Raw genomic sequence first — 17,449 nt, 5'->3', positions numbered from 1 at the left:
TTGCATTAGAAGGTGAGGTGAGGAGTGTTAAAGATGATTCTCAGGTTTTTGTTGACTGGATTAATGGTGGTGGCATTTCCCGAGATAGAAAAGATAGAATAAGGATGTTGGGGGTGGAAGAGGAAATGAAGAATTCCATTTGGATATATGAGGCTTGAGATGGCTAACCGACACTGAAGTAGCAGTATTTATCAGGTTACTGGGTATACAATTCAAGGCTGAGGAAAGAGGCCTGGGCAGGAGTATAAATTTGGGAGTCACCAGCATACAGTAATGCCAGTTATTGGGGCACCTGGGTGGCTTAGTCACTTCAGCGTCTGCCTTCAGGTAAGGTCATGGTCCCAGGGTCCTGGGATTGAGTCCCGCATCGGGCTCCCTGGTTGGTGAGAAGCCTGCTTCTCCTCTCTCTGCTCCTCCCACCGCGCGCTCTCTCACATAAATAAAATCTTTTTAAAAAAAGATATGCCAGTTATTGATTGCCTCTTAGCTCCATATTCATCCTTCATTGGCTCTGCAGAATTGGGTTGGGACCTTTGAATATTTTTTCCTTTGCCAATTAACAGGATATTAAACTTCGTTAGCAGAGGATATCGGGGACACCCTGCCAAGAGGAAAGGTACTTCCTCTTCTGGTTCTGGTGTGATTCCCCAGCACAGCTTCTCCAGCACGCAGCTCCTGCAGTGCATGTTCACCAGCAGCTTTCCCCAGCACTCACCTTGGGTAGCTTTGTAATGGAGTGCCTCTGATAAAACACCTCCCTGAAGAGATTTTCCCAGCATCCTAGAGGAAGGATTTCCAGCAAGTTCCACCAAGTATAGCACCCGATGACTTCCCTGCCATTCAGTAAACCATGGCTCTGCCCTCTCCAAAAAGGTCTGATATCAGCTCTGGGGAAGCAGCTGTTCTTCCTTGGAGCCTCTATCTCAGTCCTGGGTGGCGCTTCCTCTATGTGGTTTTCCCACATTCTCTCTAGTTATCGCTACTGTTTGTGAGCCAGTCCCTTATTATTACAATGCAACTACGATTAAGTTAACTTATATTAAAGATAGAAATTGTTCAATTACTACTTTTTTGTTTTGTCTTGACTAATACAAATGACTCAGTGCAATTCAGGAACACTCACCGAAGAAGGAAGCAGCACATACTGCTGTATCAGAAGGTCCCAAGAAGTCTGTTATTTTCCATTTTGAATGCGTGACATATAAAGGCACGTGGGATAGCTGGCCTCCTTCTCAGGCTCTTGTGCATGTTTGCAGTATCTTCTGAAGCCAAAATGTTTGAAAAACACATCCTACCTCCACTATGTGGAACAAGCTCCCAGTTTCACCTTGAGTACTCCAGGCTCCTGCAGACAGACATCCCTGAAGGGCTTCTTCAGTGCCGCCTCTAGACCTTGAATCTGTTGGTTTTATTGCAACTCACACCTACAAGGGTTGTCGGCCTGCCAATGCCAGTATCGTGGACATGCGGAAACAAGGGACAGAGGCTGCCCATGCTTGTGCCTCCTTGTGATCCCTGCCAGGGCACTGAAATGCATCTGGGTTGTGTAAGACCGTGATAGGAGAAAAGATGTACAGGGTTTTCAGCTACTGTGGAATTCTGGGCCCTTAGCAAGGGGTCAGCTCAAACCCCATCCTAAAAAGGCAGGATGGTCATGTGAGGAAGTGGAGGAGCATGACCGAATGGCTACTGCCTATAAACCCCTAAACTGTGGGGTAGTTGAGCATCCGGAGAACCTTCCACCTAAGAAACATCACTTTCTCATACATTATCATGAGGATACCTTGGTTGAACCTTCTGGAAATCCTACGTCTGGATCTCAGTCCACAATTGCAGGTTATCCCAGGGCTGCTGCTGCCGTCAAGGAGTCAGGATTGTCATCCCAGCAGAACACAGCTCTGACAGGGTTCAAAACCAGACAGTAAATCCCATGTCTGTGGAATCCTCTGGGCTAAAGGCCCAGCCAGTGTAAGTGGTGGAACATTCCGGCAGGTGACTGTAGACGGTATTCCTCAACATCCTACCTCTTTGAACCAGCGGGAATTTCCAGACAGAGCTGTATTTGGAAGTATACAATCAGGCAGTTGGGTAGAACATTTCCTGAATATGTCTGGAGGCAGATATGTGCTGCCTTGACTTTCTGGGAGTGCCAAGTGAATAAGGTCATCCTCATTTCGGCCAATAGTGATGTGGTCAGCTGGCCAGGGAAGTCCCTATTTTTGTTAGGAAGCCCTTGGTGAATGCAGTTTCTGGGAAAAGTATGTTGATTATCCCTTCCAAGGGTAGAGGAGGGTGAGGCTAACTCATCTGTTTGGTGAGGCCTTGCAAGAATCCTCTGCTGCCCCTGCGGGAGCGGTCACGGTGGACACGGAGCTTAGAGAGAAGGGCTGAAAATGCTCTTCAAATCCTAGCAGGCCAGGTGAGAAAGCTGAATCGGAAAATCTGGGACCTTGGTGCAAAGAGCACCTACCTGCCTAAGAAGCAGTGGGAGACACTGCTGGATGGAGCCTCGCCGCCAGGGCTGGCTACCAAACGCTGGATGAGGTACGGCCAGAAGTGGCAAACCAGCTTTAAAATGCCAAAGACAGGGCTGTCATGAGTGGTGGGGGTGGGGGGTGGTGATGACGCAGGGAGAGTGGGGACAGTCAGCACCCACGACAGATGGGTGCATAGACAGATGGGTCCTCAGGGCAGTGTAAGCTGAGGCAGAGCTGAAGGCAAGGATGTAATGCTGGAACTCACACTAATAAACACACTAATAACGGCACTTACAGAAGGTGCTACACGTTCTCTGGACTTAAACCTGATGATACCATCCAACCCACTTACAAACGTAATAGAGGTATAAGGATTTCAATTCCAACTCTTAACTGATTAATTTATTTTAATGGAGATCAAGCTCTAAGTTTTGTGGTGCTTTGGGTTTCTATTAATTTTTCCATCATAAAGGAGAAGTATGTATCCATCTATTCAAAAGATCTACTGGAGCTAGGCCACCTGCCACGATCACATGACACAGGAAAAAACCCAGGGTCTGTAAAACATTAGGAGAATCTTCTAAAAGTCATGGTTTGTGGAAGGGTGATTCAGGTTGCCAGTGAGATCACAGAAGGGCAGAAAAGGTACATCACAATCTGATTACGGGTCCCTTCTATGAAGTACTTCTGGATGGTTCAAGACTATTCAAAGTCTTCCCTGCAGTTGAGTGGGACTTCTTCCTGGTGCACGACAGTCCTGTTTCCACTGAGTTCCAGGTGGTTGGAGGTGGTGGAATCCCAGGATATTTAGATCATGTCACTGCTCAGGAAGAACAAGCGTGTGAAGGAGGAAGTCCTCAGCAGTCGGGACTGGGACTGCCTTGTGCCTAAGTCTGAACTTACTGTTACTGTGTGTATATGGGGGAAGGTGGCATTCTGGAGGGGGAGGGAAGAGCTCTGCCATCGGATGTAATAGATAACCCAGATCTACGGCTTTTGTAGTAACTGTCAGTTTTTCCTTGCATTTAGACTTCAGAAGAAGATATTCATCTAAGGGAAAAATGAGATACCTAATGTTCACAGCTAACAAGATCATTGTAGAAATGACTGGAGGAGGGAAAAAAAGGCATATAATTACCCTTGCTCAGAACAAGAACTATCTTCATTAGCATCCTATTCATATAGGGGCTTTATTTTAAAGTTATGTTAGATATAAAGTTTAAAATTATGTTTAAAGAAAATGGAGAACACTAAAACACATGACAGGAAAAACAAAATGGTAAGGAATCAAAAGATAGGAAGTTAAAGATAAGTAAACAAAAGTGAAAGAAACATGCTGTAAGTGAAACAGATCAAAAGGAAAAGTTAGTGAAGCTAGCCACGAGTCATCTCCAAAATGATGACAAAGGAACAAATAGGCCCAGAGCCTAAGGGCCAAAAAACCCAAGCCAGGCACACAAGACGCCCTAAGCTAAACGAAAAAGCCTTACATTCAGTTCTTCTCCTGAGGCCAGGGGCATCCTTCCCCACGTGGCCAGGCTGCACATCTGTGTGGCTAGGCCCGCAGGCTGCAGGAGTCTAACTCAGCCGTCCCAGATCATCTCACCACACCAAGGGCCAGGGGGCGACCATTACTCGCCTCCATCACTGCCCACGAGCAGGGTCCTTCTCCACCTAGTGAACATGTGTCCCTCACTCAGAAGGGTAGTACACTGGGGACCCAAGCTGGCTCCTTAATGCTCTGGGATTACTTAAAACCTACACATAAAAGAAAGTCTTTCTAATATTGCTTCTAGAGCATCTGCCTGTCAAATTTTCACAGGGTGAGCAAGGTGAAGCCCTAAGCCTGAGAGGTGGTACACTGAGCTGCCAAGAAGGGAGGGCCCCACTGAATACCTGTGAGGATTTCGGAAAAGGGCCCTCAGAATCCTGACTTCTACTTACTAGCCGCGTGCCCTTGAGGAAATTACAGCTCCGTGAGCTTCAGTTTCCCACTCGTTGAGTATTACTGGCGTATCGTTACTGTGTGATTGTGTGCACAGTAAGTAGGTCAGGGACATACTTGGCACAGGTGATGCAGTGCTTTAAAAGTCAGAATAATCGGAGATTTAAGGAAGCAGTTGGAGGGCGGCATAGCTACCCAGCACGTCAGGACTCACCTTTCTGGGTTAATCCATGTAGTGACTCCAAGGGACATCTTGATGAGGACACTCATTAGCCAGGAAGGTGTCAAACTCTGCTTCCAGAGGAAGAACAACTCAAGTCCATTTTCCTCAAGGACCGGTCTTAACCACTGAGGCCCACATAAGCTTAGAGCCATTTCTCTCTCCCTTGAAAGAAGTGGTGAATGACAGAAGGGATTCCTTTCGGAACCACCTGACGTGGTTGGGAGCTACACAGTGACTGTGCACCTGTGGTATCTTCTTCCCCTGGAGACCTCTCAACACGAGAGGGGAGAGCTCTGTGCCTAGACTGGGTGGGCACACTCCTACCTGGAACAGAGACAAGGCTAGAGTAACTGCAGAACGGCCTTCACAGGGCCCACGTCCCTTTTACTTCAAGCCAGGGCAGAAGTTCGGCTGCCGAGCTCAGGAAAAGAGCCTAGTTTATGTCGTTGAGCGTCCCAAAACACACCACATTGCAAGGAGAAATCAAGACATTGTTTGCTAGCACTGTGGGGGCAGAGCAGAGATGAGAATAAGTCCCTAAAAAAGAAAGGCACAGCACCCAGGTTCTAATTCTTCACTTTAATGCCATGTGAGGGTCCTGGGGCTCCATGCACCAAAGCGCTTACAGACAGGCAGCAAATGAACACAGGAGGTGTTATACCATGTACACAAACCCACCACCACACAGAAGGAAGACAGTGGGCCCAGGTGACCTCCCATGTTCCAGAGGCGACCGGTTCCTAGACCCAGTCTTTGTTCCCGCCTCCTCAACCCTGCCAACCCACCCGTCTCCCAGTTAACATATGTGTACATATATGTTTCTTCCAGAATTCCATAAAGTGCCTCTTTCACCCCATGTCCCCACGCTCCGGCTTCTGATGAATAAAGCCTCCCCCTTTCAAGGATCACAAGGCAGGCACTGCCTTCATGAACGAGCCCCAGTGAAAGGTACCTAAGAAAGCTTAATCACTTGGAATCAAATACGGACAGATCCTAGGTAGAGGTAAAATTCTAACTGGGATCAAAATGCTCAGTGAAGCAGTTTTGTTCCGTTGCTGCTGTCATTCTTCTTAACCTCTTCAGGATCCAGTTTGGACCAAGGTTGCACATTGAGGCTCACCCCACTTTGTGGCTTGCAAATGTCATTCTTCTAGTCCCCCAACAAGCAACCCAGAGCAGGAAAGCTGTGTCACCTGACCAGCCTGAGGCACAAGGCTCCAACAGCTCCCAGAACACCCTAAGCCCCAGGAAGAAAGAACAGAAACTTTCAGAGCACAGTTGACTCTCTGCACAGGATGGGCAATAGACAGCCTCGTGAGTTACCCCAGAGGTAGAGTAAGGATGCTGGCGATTCGTCTATCTCTTCTATTTAGAGAGTTAACCCAAAGAGCTCCTCCAATCTGGCGTGCTGTCATGCTTCACTGTGGTTTTGTTTCGATCTTATATGTTGCCATTAAGTTTTTCATTTTTGCGGAATTTTGTCATGGCTGCTATTGTACCATACAACCCTATCCCCTAAAACTTTCACCTTCCCAGCCAGCATGCACGATACCGGGGAGAAAGGCGCCCAAAGCCAAACATAACGGAAACTCCAAAGGCAGGCACTTGGTTTAACCCATCAATATTATGCACAAGAATTCTATGAAAACATACTCCCTTGGATTGGGAACAAGCATTCATCCTTCAGAGCCCTCCTTCCTAACCCAACCTTTCTTATGCTCTAGACCTGACCATTTAGACTTGAGAAGGGATCCAACTGGGAAAAGTCACTTCCTCAGATACGATCTTTATCTGGAGGCCATTATCACAAACCACCACATCCAAAAGCACTTTTCATCTTGGCCTTGGCTTCTCATCAGAGAAGGGCCAAACTGGGCCACTGAATTCTTTTACTTCATTTGAAAAGAGCTCGAAGCTGGCTGCCAGTATCCCTGCTCTGCCTGGTCTCCTGGCCCAGAGCCTTGTCTCTCCCACAATGGCACAGAGTACACCACTGTGAGGACAACACAGGGCCAGATGGTCCAAAGGAGTGTCTCTAGCAAGGGGCCTGGGGACAGTGTCCTCATCCAGCATTCCTGTAGCCCTAAGCTAGTCTTCAAGGCCTATCTTTGAGCAAACTTACATTTGAGCCTACCAGTCACTCTGTCTTCCATGTTTGGACTCTAACCAAAATACTGTGATGCCCTGTGCCAGCGGTGGGAACGAGAAGGAGCCAAGGCCAGATAACCGAAAGCACTGGGATTAATTGTCTCCTTTCTACTCACACCAGCTTTCTCCCGAAGAGCTTGCCTCAGTGTCTGTCCAAAAATGAGTTTGCATTAGGCAGTAATACCGATCGGAGCAAATTCAGTGAAGGACTTCTATTAGAACAAGACAAGAGCCATGTTGTTGGAGTAAGCTTTAAGCAGGGACATCAACTCCAGAACAGTGATGATTCATTTGTGGATGAGAACAACGGAGAGAACACATATCTCAGAACCTCAACAACTGACTTTACCTTCCTCTTAGAACACCGTGTGGACCTCTGTTCCACCACATGACATGGGAGTGCAAAACTGCGCCCCACAACCTGTTCCACAGAGGGCCAGGAGATCACTGCCCCACTGAGGGGTTCAGCGAGGTCCCAGGACTTGGCCTTCTCTTCCTCAGAAGGATGCAGACATCTTCAGCTCCCTCTCCCCCTACCTCATCAATCTGGTCTTGTAGGACTGAGACCAATGAGGCTGTCCTTACCCGTGTTTTACATATAAAAAAATCTCCCTAACAAATACCCAGGACCGTCAAGCACAAGTCATGATCACAGGGAGAAGCCCTTAATGCAGCACAGGAATGTTACGTTCCCACTGCTGGCGCCGCGCATCTCTTCTTTCAGGAGACGCGTGTCCACAGCCTGCTTAACTGCCCTGCTCTGAAGACGGAGCAAGAAGAAAATGCAGTGGGAGCAGGACCCTGTGGATCTTTTTCTCTGTCTGAGATGTGGAGAGTACAGCGTGATGGAGGTTTGCTACGACTGTCCTACAGCTCCTGGTATAGCTGTGCCTCCCACCCAAGCCTTTGTTTGCTTCCTCAGAACAGACACTTCTCCTAGGAGAACATGAGCAGGGTAAAGCAGCAGGGTTTAAAAAAGAGGGGGTTCCTATCTACAGAGGTTCACCACAAATTGGATGCTAACACATGAAATGGCAGCCAAAGAGATATTCTGAGCCTCCAGGAAGGATGTTACATCTCAAAGATAACAGAAGATCTAGGCAACCTGCCTGCTTGACTCAGGGAATCTTCGAAAGGAACCTCTGAAGTCTACATTACAGCCCTGAGAAGATAACCCTTCAAGCAAGGAAGGTTGGTGGAAGGTAGGAGAAGCTGCGGCCCTAAGGCAGGGCTGTAAACATTGTGCTCTTCTAAGGCCAACCTGGTGCACGGCTTTGGCAACTATGGTTACATCTCCAAAAGGTGGTGAAGAGTATGTTTCAGGAGGAAGAGTCTCTCCACATCCTAAAACAAAGCCTGGAACTATCCCTGGGGGAAGAGGGAGAGAAAATGCTTCTCCTTCAGTCAGGGGCTGTGGGGTAGGTCCTTGGGTAACCCCCATCGCAATCTGTGTTCATACCTGTGTGCTAGGCGCACGCAAGGGGCCCTCGAACAGGGCTGAGGAAGGGATCATGCCTGTATTAGTCTGGTAACGTGGCACTAAAAAGGGCAGAAACTCTCTTGCAAGACCAGGAGAGTGACAAAACCTCTCTGGACTTCCTAGTCCAGCCCTAGCTCACCAGACCCCATCAGCCTCAGGAAAAGACTGCCGTGCCCTGAGGAAAGGTCAGGAGAGCATGGGTGCAAGTCCCTCTGGGCCACAAGCCCTGAGCCTGACCTCAAGGTACAGCTGGGAGACTGGAGCTACCAGGAGACCTCCATCCCCTTGCAGCTGTGCCTCAGGACTTGGTCCTCACCTCAGTGGGTCTGGGGCAGTTAGTGTCCCTCTCAGGATCCTACTCCCAGAGCCACTAAAGAGAACAGACGCCCTCCCTGACAGGCCTCTGTCCCTAGCAGGGCTACTCACCACCACGTGATCTTGAACTCATAGATGGGACGCTTGCAGTAGTAGTGGTTGATGAGGTGCTTGTCACACACCCCGATGCACTGGTGGTCCACGACGAGGCCCTGGGCTGAGAGGTCCGTGACCAGGCAGTGCAGTAGGTCATAAACATCAGCCACAGCCTCCCAGGGCCCAAAAGACACATCCACCTCGCAATGGTGCTCAAAGAGCTGCCCATCGCTCTCGCTCCGCTCGAAGCGCAGGGAGTTGAGAAGCGGACACTCGTAGGGGGTGATGGGCATCTCCTCCTTGAAGACACAGACCTTGAGCTTGGCAAAGCGGGCCTTCCGCTGTACCGCACGCAGCCGGGCAATCTCCACGATCCGCTCCAAATGGTCTGTGGGGGTGAAGACGGCACCATCACTGGGACAAGGGTCAGGAGGTTGGGGCGTGGGAAAGGCAGGGTCAGGGCACACAGAGAGAGCCCCAGTGAAGGCAGGATCCAACAGGGGAGAGAGATCCTGGGGAAGGGACTCTTTGGGCTCATGAAGGATGCAGACTTAAACAGGGTTCATGGATCACCATGGCAAAAGGAAACCAAAATGATGGAATGAGGACAATCCTTTTGAAATGGGATTTGATGATGTCATAGGCAAAGTGGGTCCTATTTAACCTGAATTGTCCCAGTGTGACTGGGAGGGGAGGGCAGAAAGGGAAGCAGGAATCTCTCCAACCTTGAGCAATGCAGATGAATCTCAGACCCACTTCTTCTGGTGAAGACCTAGGCCCAGACAGATGCCTTCAACCCTCCTTTCCCACACCTTGACCACCCTGGGCAGTTGACCCCTCACCTTTGTAATAGGGCATGAGTCCCAGAAATGCCTGGCGCACTTTCTCCCCCTTCAGAGGCTGCATGTTCTCTAGCTGCTCCAGGAGGGGACCGATGGCATAGTACTGGGCCTCTTTGTACACAGCCTGTACACGCTCCCGGGGCGGCAGGTCGCCTGAGCGCAGAAAATTCAGCACATCTCTGAGCAGGAAGGAAAGAGAGGTGCTGAGAAGGAGCTAATGCACCTGGGCAGTGACACATGGTAGTTAGAGCACAGAATCTGGAACCAGACTACCAGCTGCGTAATCTTGGGTAAGTGAACCTAACCTCTCCGTGCCTTGATTTTTCATCTGTAAAATGAGGGAAAATTGTAAAAAAACAAAAAACAAAAAACAAAAAACTACCCCATAATGGGATCAAGGGATTCAGTGAGTTTATAGATAAAAAGTGCTTGGAAAATACCTGGCACTGGGTAAGCCCTCAGTATGCATTAGCAGCTCTTATTATCAGCGTCATTACTATTAAAATTACTATTAGGTATATTTTTTATTTTTATTAGGTGTTGTTATTATTGGGTATACATAGGAATAATGGAAAGATGTGATTTCTGGGCTCCTTAATCTAGATATTTAAATTGAAGCATAGTTAATATGCAATCAAGGTATACAGTTTGATTATGACCACCACCTACACCAAGATACAGAACATTTCCATCGCCTTAAAGTTTCCCTCTGCTTCTTCCCATTCAAGCCCAAAATTCTTCTATCAACAAAGACTACTTTTGCCTCATCTTGACATTCATATAAGCAGAAGCACACAGTACGTTCTCTTCTATGCTTATCTTCTCTCCTTCAACAGAATGCTTTTGAGATTCATTCCATACGTCGTGTGTGACAAATGAGGTGGCCCAGCACTGAATGGACAGCATGTCGTTTATTTACCAATTTTCTTGTTGATGGACAGTTGCGTTGTTCCCAGTTTGGGGCTCTTATGAGTAAAGCTGTTATGAACATTCCTGTATAAGACTTCCTGGGGACACACGTATCAACTTCTCCTGGGAATGTATTAGGAGTAGAACTGTTCGCTCGTAAGGTGAAGTGCATGCTTAACAAAATGGTTGTAGCGTTTTACATTTTCACCAGCAATGTACAAGGGTTCCCCATCTTCTGTACATCCTCGCCATTAGTCTTATTCTGTAGCTACAAAGACATCAAATGACTACCCCCAACACCTGAACAAACTGGTTCTTGGGTGAATAAAATCACATACTGCATTTTCTTAAAATAAAAATTCAGTTCTTTTAATTCTATCTTCAGATTCTTTAAGTGCTAAGAGTAATCAGATCCTTCACTGGTAGGTGTGGGCAAGTCTTTTCTGTAAAGATGTGTGAGTAAACCCCAAGATCAAGATGTTGCCTCAGTAGTAGTCTATGACCATGATGTAATACCAGCTAACACTAACTAAGTCCTGATCTGTGTCAGTCATTCTCCATGTGTTATCCCATTGAATCACTTCAATGACATTGTGGAGTAAGTGCCATTTTGGGTCCACTTAATAAATGAGGAAAAAGAGGGGCTCGGAGAAGTTAAAGAACACTCTTACTCAAGGAGCCACAGCTAGCAGGAGCCCAAATGCAGACCTGCTTGACTCCAAGCCCATACCCACAGTGGTCAGACTCCAGTCCCAAGTGTTTCACTCATCAAGCAGTCTTCATGGTGGGTTCTGGGAGCACAGGAACCACACCAGCAGAGAAATGTACCTGACCAAATGCCTTAAACACCTGTACTATTTTATCTGAGTCTTTAGGCAACTTCATCTGCTGATGATGAGTCAGAGGCCACGGAGTCCAGCAGCCCGAGGATGAATGCTACAATATCCTGCTTTCCGCCACACCCCTGCCTGCCTCTGACCCTCTCCAGCTAAGGCCACCTGGGCACAGGCACATCAACCTAGAGCCAAACCCTGCTCCCCCTCCCCACAACCCTTTTCCAAATTAGCGCTCTAGGACCTTAAGCAAACCTTGGTCTGCTCTGAAAAACATAACCCCGGGGCAAGGCCCAGCTAAGAGTACTGTGGGAGCTGCCAGCTGGGGCCAGCACTTTCCTCCCCCAAACAGCCTGCAAACAAAAATCTTTTTATAGCTCTGCAGAGCGATGTGACACTTTGTTTTCTCAGCATCGGAGGCAGCTGACAGCCCAATGGGGACACCCAGATAGTTCAAAGTAAATTGTTTGACCAGAGGCTCCTTTCTGAGGGTAAAAATGACCCTTCTCCCAGGGCGGGCAATCCGAATCAGAGGCCAGCACGAAGATGTAGTGGCTGGAGAGTTTCTGCCTCCCTAGTCAATCTGTTGAAGGTCAAGAACCATGTTCGTTCTCTAGTCATTCCAAAGTTGGACTGAAGGGCCAAAGAGCTTTCGCCACATGCTCTGGAGGGACCTGGCCAGAGGTCACAGATTATGTAATCGGCATGGCAGGCCTATGAGGCAGCCACAATTATTTCTCATTTCACAAATAAGGAAACTAAAACATAAAGTCTTTAAACTGTTTATGTGTGAGGTGTCAGAAGTCCTTTCTTGCGAAGGGCTATTTTCTTTTTTGAGATTGTGTCTTTCCATGTTTTAGTATTAAAATGACAGTCACGGGGCGCCTGGGTGGCTCAGCGGGTTAAGCCGCTGCCTTCGGCTCAGGTCATGATCTCAGGGTCCTGGGATCGAGCCCCGCATCGGGCTCTCTGCTCGGCAGAGAACCTGCTTCCTCCTCCCTCTCTGCCTGCTTGTGATCTCACTCTGTCAAATAAATAGGTAAAAAATCTTTAAAAAAAAAAAATTATAAAAAAAATAATAAAAAATAAATAAAATGACAGTCACAATTAAAGGTTTGTTTTTTTTTGTTTTTTTTTTTTTTTTTTTTTGTAAAGACTTTTCTTGGCAAAATTAAAGGATGGCAATCACATATTGGCCCTTCCCTCACCTTTTTTTTCATTTGTTTTAAAGTATTGAAGGAAGTCTGAAAACCATGGTCACACACCATGTCCCTCCCTAATGGCAATGTGGAGCCCCAGAATCTGAATCTGAGAATTTCCCCCGAGAAGCTGTGTTGGAACTCCCCCGCCTCCTGGTGGGATCACATCTATTCCACACAGATGACAACTTTCTGGCCTTAAATTTCACAGGACAGAAGCAGTCCCACCACATGCAGCCACTGGGTGTCACCTGGGATTTCTCTGGCTGTCCTCATCTCCTCTGGGAAAGTAACTGCCTTTTTATCTCATTCAGTAAACACATTTATTAAATTCCAGCAGCACATTTGTTATCTCCTCTTCCAGGTACTGTAGAAGACACTAACGCCCCATACTGAAGCCCAGGACACTTACTGGGACTACAAAGCTGATCACAGAGGGATAAACATACCCAAAGTGCGTGCCATCCCGGTCAATGAAGTACCGGCCCTCGGCGTCGGTGGGGATGTAATGCCGCCCGCTGAACATGGCCGCCAGCATGGTGTCCTCATAGCGCCGCAGTGTAGACAGGCGTGTGGTGAAGTGAGCCCCTCCAATGTTAAGGGGGACAACCTCAGGAAACTGGAAAGGAACCACCGGCACTTTCAGCCAGGCATTGGGGAATGAGAGCAGGGGCTGCTCTGTCTGCGTCTCCTTGGGTCTCATTAGTGCTGCACCATTCAGGTACCCAAGGCTAAAATACGGGAGTCTTTCTGGATGCTCTCCTCTGTCGCCCCCTTCCCCCACACTCCTCAGTTGCCAAGTCGACCCCACTGTTCCCCAATACCATTCAATCAGGGCTCCCCACCCCAGTTCTACTATCTCTGCTCTAGAAAGAATTTACCATTTTTATGTCCTTGCTTATGCTGTCTTCTCTGTCCGGAATGTTCTTCCCAGTCTCCCTCTGTCCATCTAGCAAATGCAATTGCCCTGAATGTGGTATGTGTTGTTCACTGCACAAGGGCATCTGTCTCCCAGTGATCTGCCAGCCCAGCTGTGTGCCCTTTGTCTAATGCACACCACGGCACCATATAAGTTAGCGGCATCTGTTCACTCTAGAAGCTTCTCTTTAAGGTTCCCGATTCTGTGAGCATTCTGCTTTGTTCCCCGCTTGCCCCCAAGACCGAGTTAATTAATGAGTCACCCTCCACTGTGCCTCCACCATGTGCCACGCTCTCCTCTCTGTAGTGCCTGGCATGCCACAGGGCAGGCTGGCAGTTATGTACTCCTGTCAGCCCTCCTTTCTAGAACCCAAGCTTCCTGAGGGCAGCATCTCATTCACTAATCACGAGGCCACCCACAGCAGGGCTCCCAGATGGCCGTGGATCATTCCAGACATCCACTCCCCATTCGCTTTACCTCACTGCTTCTCTCCTATTTAAACCAGAGAGCGAGATCAGTGCCTGGTCCAGCTCAGGTTCCGGAGGCATGGGCAGGGGGAGGAACAGGGCATGACGGTATAGAATGGCCCAGATCAGCTCTGGGTAAAATGTTCAGCACCCGTTAGGGGGAGGGGATATCTTTCACTGCTTGTTGTTTTTAAAGAAATGAAGCCAGTTCTCTCTAATTTTCCCACAAACCTCCAGCTTAACTAAAATTCTATACTAGTGCATACTTTTCAGTATTATAACATCTCTCAGCTCCCGTGTACCTTTGTCTGCAGAGTCCTTTCCCCCAGCTTTCCAGTTCCATCTTTTCCCCCACTCTTTTTTGAGGTGTAGCTCACACAAAGGTTGCGTTAGTTCTCGGGTGTACGGCGCAGTGATCTGGCAGGTCTATACCATGCGGTATGCTCACCACACGCGCAGCTACCACCTGCCACCAGATACCACTATTACAGGATCATTGACTATATCCCCTATTCTGTGCCTTTCATCCCAGTGACGTATTCATTTCGTACCTGGAAGCCAGCACCTTCCAGTCCCCTTCAGCCACTCTGCCCATCCTTCCAGCCCCGCTCCCCTCTGGTAACCACTGGTTAGTTCTCTGTGTTTATGAGTCTATTTATGCTTTGTTTGCGTGTTTGTTTTGTAGATTCCACCTATAAGTGAAATCATATGTTTTCAAATTCTTTGTGAAACACAGTAGGACCCCAACACATCCCGTCAAAGTCACCCGGGGCCCCACGCGGTGTCCGGGGCGCAGTGAGGACCCAAACACGCCCTGAATGAACGAATGATGAAGGAACAGGACGGAAAGGCGGGTGCAGCTCTTGTGTGGGTGCCCTGTCATCCTGTCACTCGGCAGCCAAAGGGCAGCAGGTGCCTTCTACGCACTGCGCAGCTCCTCCGCCGAGGACGCGAGCTGCCGCGGGACAACGAGACTCCACACTTCGGAGCTCTCGGGACCTCTTCCAAGGGCATCTCCTGCCAGTCGGGGGTTCGCTCCATAGCAGAGCTGAAGACTGGGACGCAGAGGGAAGCGGTCCAGCAGCGTGCCGGACCCCAGAGCGGGCAGCGGGCCTGGCGCGGGTCCCGCGCTCCCGCTCGCAGACCACGCCGCCTTCCCGGTGACAGTGCCCACGAGATGACCCCGCAGCGGTCCTTTCCTTTCCCAGCTGCGAAGATGCCCGCAGGGTTTGGCTCGTGGTCACAGGCGTTTCGGGATGCTGCGAGCGTAGCTTCCAGTCCCGAGGGGACCGGCCACCCCCCCGGAGCTGTCCCTCCTCCCGGGACTGCACGCGTCCCGGCCTCCCTCCCGCAGCGTCGCCGCAGCTCCTCCTAGTCTCGTCCTGCCGGGCCGGGAGGCCCCACCTTCCCCTCTTCCCCTCCGGAGGCTCCTACACGAAGCCAGGAGGAGCCCCTGGCACGGGGGCGGGGAGGAAAGCCCCGCGGCCAGCAGGTGGAGGCGGACACGCCGATCCGCGGGCTGCGTCCCTGCATGGGCCAGCGGGGCAGCAGGTCTGGGCAACCGCGAGGGCCGCCTCTTGGCTTTCCTACAAGACGCTCCCCTCTCGGGGCGCCCGGGCCCCCTCCCGCGGCCCCTCCCCTGTCCTCTAAGGACTGGCCGCGGGGTGCTGTCCGTGAATTCCGAGAGCGGGGGCTGGGCCGGGGGACACACCCCGGGTGCGTTGAAGGGGGCGGGGGGCAGGCCCAGCTCCTCGGGCGCCGCCCTCGGCCCGGCCTCTGAACCAGCCGCAGCCCTGCTCACGCCCCGCGGTCAGCTCTGCGCGGCCCCGGCTTCTCCCCTGCGCCCCTTCCCACGCTCCGTTCCCGGTACCTCCTGGGGCAGCAGGGGCAGCGCGTGCCCCGCCTGCGTGGCCGTCGGGGTGGCCGGCTCCACGAAGTCGTCCTCGGCGTCGGAGCTGGACATGGCACCGTCCGCGCGACGGCTGTCTGGCTCCCGCCCCGTGACTGCCACCATCCCTCTGGCTCTGCACAGTGGGCGCGGCTGCGGGCGGGCGGCGGCGGCCCGGGCACTAGCGCCGAGCAGCGCCGGGCATGACGCGGCGCGGCCGAGGGGCGGGCTCGGGGGGCCGAGGGCGTAGGGTGCGGGGGCCCCGGGGCGGCCACTCCCTCAGCGCCGAGCGGGTCGCCGACCACCGCGCGCGCCGCGGGGCCACCGGCCTGACCCGGCAGCCTCCTGCTATTGGCCGACGCGCCTCTTGCTCCGCCTCTGATTGGCAGGAAGCTCGTCCAGTCCGAGAACAGGCAACCCTGCTCCTGAGTGGCCACTGGGAGCCGGGCTGCGGGCCCGCCCTGCCCTGATTGGTCGTCAGGCCAGCGGACGCGCCCTCTCCACCCGCCCCTCTCGTCCGGCGCGCAGGGCGGGTGCGCGCGCGGCCGCCGCGTCTACGCGGGCTCTCCTCGTTGGCTCCGAGGGTGGTGCCCGCGTCGGGGTCGGCGCCGCCTCACTGGAGAGCAGGCAGGGCCGGCGGCCCAGTGGTTGATCTGTGGGCGGCGCCGTCGGCCCTGGGCCCCCTGAGGCGCGGAGAGCTGGGGAAGTCCGGGGCGGGGAGAGCAGGCCGCCACGGTGGAGGTGCGGGAGGAGCGCAGAGGGCGCGGAGGGTGCGGCGGCAAGGGGCGGAGGCCAAAGAGGTGTGAGGTGCGGGAGGAGGCGGAGGACGCGGAGGGTAAGGTGGGCGGGTGCGGAGGCAGCTGAGGTGCGGGGGAAGCGCGGAGGACGGGGAGGTGAGGCGGGACGGAGCGGAGGCCGCTGAGGTGTGAGGTGCGGGAGGAGGGCGGAGGTCGGGGAGGTGAGGCGGGAGGGGGCGGCGGCCGCTGAGGTGCGGGAGGAGCGCGGCTCGGGCACGCGGTCACGGGGACGAGCCTGGGCTCCCCGCACGTCCCGCGTGAGTCGGGCAGGAACCGGGGAAGAGAGAGCGCGGACGCGGAGAAACCGGGTTCCGTCCCGGGAATCCGCCCGAGAAGGCCGCGGGACCGACGGCTGGCAGGGGGGTGGCTCCGGCTCCGGAAGCAGGGCTGCGCGGAGCGGTGAGAAGGCGGCCCCGGAGACCCAGGACGCAGGGAGGCCCGCGGCCACCACCCCTGCCAGGCGCTCGCACTGTGCTGCAGCTCTCGCTCCGCCGTGCTGCGGGGCTTCCCGCGGGAACGGGGTTTCCCGGTCCTTCCCGCGTGCACGGGGGGGCTCCAGGGGCCGCGGCCCGGGGGAGGGCCTGCACAATGAGCGGGAAGGTCCGGAGCCGCCTTCCCGCACCGCTGGGCGGTTGGCGGGCAGCGGCGTCTCCACCCGACCGTGCGGCGGCTTCCAGGCCCGGTCACAGCAGCGCCGCGGGGAGAGGCTCCACGAGACGTCGGGAGGGACGGGCTGAGGAGCAGAGGCCCGTGCAGAGGCGGGGGCGCCTGCAGGACCCCCGGGGTCACTTCTCTGAGGGCAAACCAAGCAGCAAGCCCGCCTCGAGCGACCGCTGCTCTTCCCCGTGTCTCTCGGAGAGACGCGCCGAACGCGATCTCGGGGGACTGATCGCCGCGGAATCTGCGCGCCC

At 52.4% G+C, this 17,449-nt stretch overlaps 1 protein-coding gene across 6 annotated transcripts; it reads right to left on the bottom strand.

Moving 5' to 3' along the window:
• Nucleotides 1-2,866: 2,866 nt before the first annotated feature.
• On the bottom strand, nucleotides 2,867-16,097 carry KCTD7 (potassium channel tetramerization domain containing 7). Of its 6 annotated transcripts, none has more exons than XR_007124576.1 (6): nucleotides 15,724-16,096; nucleotides 12,917-13,086; nucleotides 9,527-9,705; nucleotides 8,700-9,072; nucleotides 4,637-4,965; nucleotides 2,867-3,297 (listed from the first exon to the last, which is right to left on the bottom strand). XR_007124576.1 is itself a non-coding variant. In XM_047714506.1 (5 exons), exons 1-5 carry the CDS (start codon nucleotides 15,865-15,867, stop codon nucleotides 3,285-3,287), a joined length of 879 nt encoding a protein of 292 aa, XP_047570462.1. In that variant the 5' UTR covers nucleotides 15,868-16,095; the 3' UTR covers nucleotides 2,867-3,284. The 6 variants fall into 6 exon arrangements, 4 of the variants coding, with proteins under 4 accessions (XP_047570462.1, XP_047570463.1, XP_047570459.1 ...); XR_007124577.1 differs by lacking the exon at nucleotides 2,867-3,297 and adding an exon at nucleotides 3,304-4,151 and having other exon boundaries at nucleotides 15,724-16,097; XM_047714506.1 differs by lacking the exon at nucleotides 4,637-4,965 and having other exon boundaries at nucleotides 15,724-16,095.
• Between the last annotated feature and the right edge of the window lie 1,352 nt (nucleotides 16,098-17,449).

Source organism: Lutra lutra, chromosome 18, assembly GCF_902655055.1.
Source record: "Lutra lutra chromosome 18, mLutLut1.2, whole genome shotgun sequence".
In the NCBI taxonomy this organism is placed as follows: Eukaryota; Metazoa; Chordata; class Mammalia; order Carnivora; family Mustelidae; genus Lutra; species Lutra lutra.
Note: the sequence above shows the minus strand (reverse complement) of the source record. Positions and strands in the feature narration are given on the sequence as shown.